This window comes from Lissotriton vulgaris, chromosome 12, assembly GCF_964263255.1.
Source record: "Lissotriton vulgaris chromosome 12, aLisVul1.2, whole genome shotgun sequence".
Lineage (NCBI taxonomy): Eukaryota > Metazoa > Chordata > Amphibia > Caudata > Salamandridae > Lissotriton > Lissotriton vulgaris.
This window is the reverse complement of record NC_141700.1, coordinates 71,574,512-71,581,345: the sequence shown is the minus strand read 5'-3', so window position 1 is coordinate 71,581,345 and position 6,834 is coordinate 71,574,512. Positions and strand designations below refer to the sequence as shown.

General features: G+C 41.7%; 1 protein-coding gene across 2 annotated transcripts in view; it reads right to left on the bottom strand.

Moving 5' to 3' along the window:
- Nucleotides 1–1,322: 1,322 nt before the first annotated feature.
- Nucleotides 1,323–6,834, bottom strand: part of LOC147673331 (nuclear receptor ROR-beta-like) — a 125,950-nt gene continuing 120,438 nt past the window's right edge. For both annotated transcript variants that reach the window (XM_086947169.1, XM_086947170.1), the window contains one exon: nucleotides 1,323–6,587. In XM_086947169.1, the coding sequence (XP_086803295.1) occupies nucleotides 6,426–6,587 (162 nt within the window). In that variant the 3' untranslated portion in view covers nucleotides 1,323–6,425. The remainder of the gene's footprint in view (nucleotides 6,588–6,834) is intronic.

Here is a 6,834-nt window from a genome sequence, read left to right as displayed (position 1 = left end):
CCCTACATTACCGGTCTTTTTATCTCATGAGTTGCAAGGATGGTTAATCTTGATTTCAGATCGTGGCTTATCTTTCCATCACCCTACACTTCCTGTCTCTTAATCTCACTCTTCCAGGTTCTTTTTTCTTGCCTCTTCTTCTCCATTAGTCTCCCCCATCATAGTCTTCTATTTCTCCCGGTTCTTCTCTCTGGGTCAAACTCCAGATCCCCAAAATAAGTGCTGGTTACCACCACCTGCTAAATGATGCACTGCAGATTCAAAACAGGCTGAGATTGGTTCTCCACGTGGACCAATCACAGTGCACAATCCACGAAGACCAGGAGAGGACACAACTGATGTACAGACATACCTGATCAATCTCCTAGTAGTCCTTACTGTGGCATTCCAGTCCACTGTTTTTTGTTTTAGCTCTGTCAGAGGTAGACTGTGGACTCACCTTTTTGGCAAAAGATTTATTTACAGTGCCTCTCTGGTTTTTCACTGTGATAACATAGGTTAAGAAAATACGCATTTAGGTTTTCCTACTATAACTTGCCTGCAGTTTAGTATTGTCAATTTATGCACTAGGCTATTATTTCTGACTTTTTCAGAAGAGGTCTGAGTTTGAAATCCTCTTTTAATGTACCCCAACCATCCCCACGTACGGAGTTATAACCAAAACAAAAATTGCCTGTATGAGAAAAAGGAGCTATGGCATGATAGACAAAAGCCTCCAAAAGTTGGCAGTGTTGGGGATGAGCCAACCACACGTTATGACGTCATTGCCAATGCATCCTTTTTACCATTACACAGGAGTACCATTTTGACAGTTTTCAAATTTCCCTCTCGGGCACGGAGGGAATATTTCATGCTTGCAAGGGCAATTTTTGGCTGTCTGCTGCTAGCACCGCTGAAGACCGCAGCATTGATTTGCACAATTTTCAGTGTTTTTGAGCTCAGAAATGGTAGATGACGCGCTCAATGAATATGTGCAAACTTGAAGTGTTTGCAATTTTCCTCCATGATCTGCGGCAGGTGACAATCCTGCAGGCAACGACTCTTGGGCTTCACATTTTGTGCCTATCTACAGTTCCAGGTCTGCGACAAATAGATGTCTATGCCGGAATCGGGATTGGTGCCGAAGTAGTAAAGACACCTTTCTCTTCCCAAGACCAACTGGCCTTTCAGAGGCAACGCCGTGACTATTTCCCAATAGACCACAGCCAAACACTCAAGCCATTTGTAGAAAGATAGCAACATAAAACAGAATTCTGACAGGTAAACATACACAAGTTCTCATCTGTACCACTCCCTGTCCCAAAAAAGGAAATCACATATAATACTTCATGTAAAACACTTTATTTTCATTTAGGCAATATCTATGCAATATACAACTATATTGCTTAACACCACACCTCTGAAAATTCAGTAAATTTTGTACAATATATATATATTTATAATTTTCACTTTTTATACAAAAAAAGGCAAGGATTTTTCCTTTCCATTTTGTTTTAAATAATAAACAATTTCCCACAGCAAGCGAGATAGGTCTGCTGCTAAAATATTCTTTACAATCTTTTACTTTTGTTGTATTTTTCATTTTTATTACAAAAATAGAAGTTACATTCTTACAAGACGAGACGTGAAGAAAACAGATACAGTTTTCTAAGTTTTAGAAAGACAAAATGGAATGATTCATAATCGCTCAACTGATTTATTCCCCGTTAGTATCCACAGACAATTTTTATTTGGCTTGCCAGTCAAGTGGACTTCAACAATGGCTAATGCTGAGGTGGCCACTGTGTGCCACTCGGGCTCCTGAGTTCATAGTGCAGCACTGGTGTCAAGCAGCTTTACACACTCAACTGGATTTATTTCTTAGTAATGCCTGCAGAATTCACATTACACTTCCCAGAATGCACCAGGGTGTTCTTCATAAAACCTGCATTGGGGCTGACGGAATCCAATAAACTTTTTTCTTAGGCTCTTGTTCTATGCAACCTCTATGGCAGTGAAACTGAGGTTGACAAATCCCCACTCCCTGTCATCAGGACATGTCTCCTATACTTGGCTCTCATTTTAAAACCTGATGCAATCTGGGAGTTGTAGTCTCGATTCACTTCAGTTCAACCAATTGGACAAACACACCTGGCAACAATTATTTGTTAAAAAAAAGAAGATTCCAGGACTACAAAAGAGATGCCCAGATACTTGGTATGAGTTGACAAGTGCAACACCCACCAACCACAGTAATGTCCATGAATCTGCTTCTGCAAATCATTACATATTTGCTACAAACATCAAACACTTTTCAATAAATTAACAAGTAAAAAAAAAAAGACAGAGTGGAAGGTAGCTTCTGTTTTAACTTTATACCAACATTCACAAGCAGTGATTCAAATATATATTATCCTTTATAAATAGTATTTTTGAACACAGTGCTAAGGTATTTGTTTCCTGTCGTTTTTGGGCGGCCACATGTGATTCAGGACGTGTTTACTGAACACTGAGCAACACTGGGTAAAGATGTATTTCACGTCAAGAGGAGAAGTCTGGGGCCACAGTTTTAAGAGTTTATGAGGTCTTTTCTGGATCATGTAAGATAAATGCTGAGTTGTCACCCATCATGTAATGCTATAGGTGGACTCCTATCCTCCTACAAGTTTGGCAGATAAGGGAACCGAGGCACAGAGACATAGCGATTCCCCAGGATCATACAATTAACATGGTGGAAGGAAATAAAGGTTCAAACTCATGTCCCGGATCTACTGAAGACCATTGATGATCACATCTCCCCTTCAAGTGGTACTAACACACACAGATTTCGAGGCCGGTAGTTTAGGACTGGTGAATGCTCATCCTCCTTTGGGACGCATACTTCTACAGCTGAGCACAATGACATTCACAGTCTACGTGGATGGTGCCATTCGGGTCGGTTTCCTGGATAAGACCAGATAGCCAAGTGTGTTTAAATTGACATTTTCTATGCACTTAGACAATAAATATATTAATATTTTACAAAATTAGCTATCGGAGCGATCAAAATCAAAATCTCTTGTACATACATATGTATGCGATGGTGAGTTGTGAAAATGCATGCCCAACATAGCTAAACACAAAGTAGCCAATGAGATACAGCTCACTCAAAATAGTTGCTGACAAAAAACGCTAAATACAATCTAAATAAAACATGTAGGTACCCGCATTTTTATTAACACGGAGCTCCCTAAAAAACCCTATTCCCTAGCCTATATTCCTCCACACTTGGTGCATTATGTTATTTTTGAAGAGCTATTTTGTGGGGGTCGGCTTTGAACCACAGGTAATCAGAAACACCTCTATCTTGGAGTACAACAGGGAGATAACGGACTCTCACAGCTGTGTTTTCTGTGGGGGTGGTCTCATACTTCCAACAGAGGGTCCAACGATGATGGGGGGCAGGGGGGGGGGGTAGTGTTCTGGGGAGCATGTGCGACAATGTGACGCATCGTGTACAGCCCTACGTTGCTATTCGCAGAATACATTATTGTTATCTTCTCTTCTGTGACATTTAAATTATGGAGACTAGCATTGTTGTTTGGTGCTCTTAGGTGTCGAAATCCCGAATGTAGCACTTATCCTCTCGTCTGTGACCACACGATGCAGAGATGGACATTGTTTTCTTCTGATCTGTGACCTTTGAATGCGGAGTGTAACATAGTTATCCTCTGTTGGTGCAATCAGAATCCCCAGGGCCTACTTTTCTGTCTTCTGCCTGAGATGTCAGAATGCAGAGTGTGACATTGTTTTACTCTGGTGTGTAAGATCAGAATGCAAAGACATTGTTTTTTTCTGATAGAAAGAAGAGTGCAACATTGTAATCCTCAGTCTGGGAGATCATAATGCCCAGCCCTACATCACTATCTTCTGATCTGCGGCGTAGCATGGCGAGTGTAACACGGTTAGACTCCGGTCTATGACATCGGAACCCTGAGCCGAACACTGCTAACTTTTCACGTGTGACGCAAAAGGCAGAGTATAAACTTTGTTGTCCTCTCGTCTGTGATGTCAGACTACAGTCCAACAGTGGTATCTTCACTTATTTGAAGCTAGAGCCTAGAGAGAGAGAGCTTTTACATACATGTAAAAGATGTGAGCATACAAATTGTGAAGCCACACAAAAGTGGAGAGCAACGGAGACCACTGGCGCAAATTAAGCAGTGGTCTGCTGGACAAACCATGATGAAAGTCACTACAGGGCGAAGTGTGAAACAGAGGTCACTGTGCGAGGTCATTGGGGTCAAAGAGTATTTGATGTCTCTTTTTCTATCAACATTCATATAAAGAGGACAATGAAAGGTATTGTCAAAGGCTAGTGCTACAATGAAGAGTTCTCTGCAAGAAAGTGCGCGAGCGAAAGCAGAAAGGCGGATAGGGCAAGATTGACTACAGCTGGACTTAGAATTGAACAATTTCTTGAAGGAGATTTCTTTAAGAGAATCCAACTCGAATTAGAAATTGGAGGCAAGGAACTGAGGAAACGCTGAAGGAATGAGGGCTGTGAAAGGTGACAGTGGTGAAATTGGGAACGTGATGAAGGGAAAAAACAAAACAAAAAGCCAAGGAGGTTTATATAGAGAAGAACTGCTCAAGTGTTAAGAATATCAACTGCACACAAAGCACTTTAGCAGGTTCAGTGTAAATCAGTAAGTTGTTATTTACTAAATTCTCAGGCAGCAGCAGTATTATAAGTGCCCTGGTTGCCAATCGGTCAATGTAATTCAACTCATTTCAGCCATCTGCTTCAGTATATACAGAAGCTTGTTTACAAACATAATTGTGAGCACAAAATAATCTGTGGCCGTTATTAAAGGAATTGTATGGCTCTGTGTGAGGGCCGGAGTGCCAGCACGCTAAACGAAAGACAGGTGGATGAGAGAGAACATTCGGTGTCAAAGGATTGCCCCGTAAGAGTGAAGAGGATGTTATCCATTTAAAAAGTGTCAATGGGTGAAAATACATTCATAGGTTACTTTGACTTTGACTATCCTCATACGTTTGGGCATCTAAAGCGAAGAATCCCACTAGGCTGTAATCCACATATTGGCAGAGGCCTCCCAACATCACAAGCAGCCTGCATAGGACTGGTCCTTGATTAACTAGTGTCACTGTTTGTCATTGGTCCTTCATGTACTAGTACCATTGTTTGTCATTGGTTCTTGATGTAACAGAGCCACTATTTGTCACTGGTTCTTAATGTGTTAGTGCGACTCTTTGTCATTGGTCCTGGTCTTGGTCTGTTCCCTGCAGAAAATGTTCCAGAGGTCTGAGCACGTAGGTGTGCAACCCACAAACTACTCCCACCCTTATAAATAAAGATAAGTGCCAAAATAATAAATAATATACCAGAACCAATTCACTGTTTTTCATCTACATATGGAATCCAAATGGCAGATTTAATTCATGGTGAGTCTAGGTTAAGTGATCCCTTAATTGGTCTCCCTTGGGAAATGGAACACTGAAGACCGCCTTACATCCTATTACGCCGTTATCCCTAGGATTCACCATTTCTACATTGGGGGGTGGGGAAGAGGGGGATGGTTGCCAAGTGAGCTGCCTCTAAGGAATGTTAAAGATACCACCAAAGAAATAATGTGTGCTGCCAAGTGTACCATAATAATAGTCAGACGTATGGTATTTTTGGGTGGTCTTTCTATGATGTAATGTCAGCCAACTGGTGCCATTGTCAAATCACCGCTCAAAACCAACAAACCCAAGAGCTATACTGATTACATTCAGGAGCATCTGGCAGATGTGCTTATTTATGCAGCCTCTGAGCTGGCTTACGGGTGCTCCATCACTGGTGCTGATTGCTGGTGCATGTGGAACAAATTGATTGTCTGCAAAAGTGAAACACAGTCCAACTCTTTAGAGGTGGTCTCAAACAGAGAAGATCAAAAAGCTTTTCCCTAATTCCCACCGTCTCAGGAACATGTTATTGAATACAACCCCCATCAACAAAACAGAAACACAGTGCCTAGGAAAACCAGACCCAGACCACTTTCTCTTATCCCACCTTTTTACTTTCTATTCAGTTTCCTGTGCACGTTTTCCTCCTAATTTGGCCACTCGTTTGCCTCTCTTTGAATTCACGAAGACAGAAGGTGTAAGAGTTGCTGCTGTAGCCTCTTGTTCTTCTTGACCAAGTGGAGTTGTCACATTCACGGGTATCGGCAAAGTCCACTTTCTGCTAAGGTTCACTACATTCAAGAGTGTTTTCAGTCGAGGGAATGCAGCTTTGACTGAAGGGTCATAAGCAGCAGGGGCTATAGGCCGGTTTGGAAAAGCAAAACCAAACAGCTTTTGGCTTCTTACAAAGCATGCCTTTTGGCTGCCATGACGTCCACTTGCCTTTGGAGCATGGGGATTAGCAGTTTTACAGCCAGCCCTTTTGAGCCAGCGGTCTAGCTTTCCCTCAAGTCCGAATACTGCAACTCAGAGTTGAAGACCTCCTTATATAAAGGGGGGAAATTATTTGCAGTGTCCGGATGCAGTAGTCGAAAAAACTCAAGCTTGTCCAAGTGGAGGTTGCAAATGGACTTCATGAGGGGTAGCTTTGAGAGGATCTAAAAAAAAAAACAAGAGGAGACAGTCAAGAAAACGAACACTAAAGTCATACAGGCAAAGAAAACTGTGGTCAATAGACCTAGAAACATGGTTTGAAATCAGTTAAACCCACATACCAGTAGCTGTGAAATAGGCAATCACTGACTATATTGCAGAGTTCTTACTTCTTTCTGCAAAGCTTTTTTTTCTATCAACAAGCAGGTTTCTAAGTCCTGAAGGCCCTTTTAAGGTTTGGCCTGGCGATCC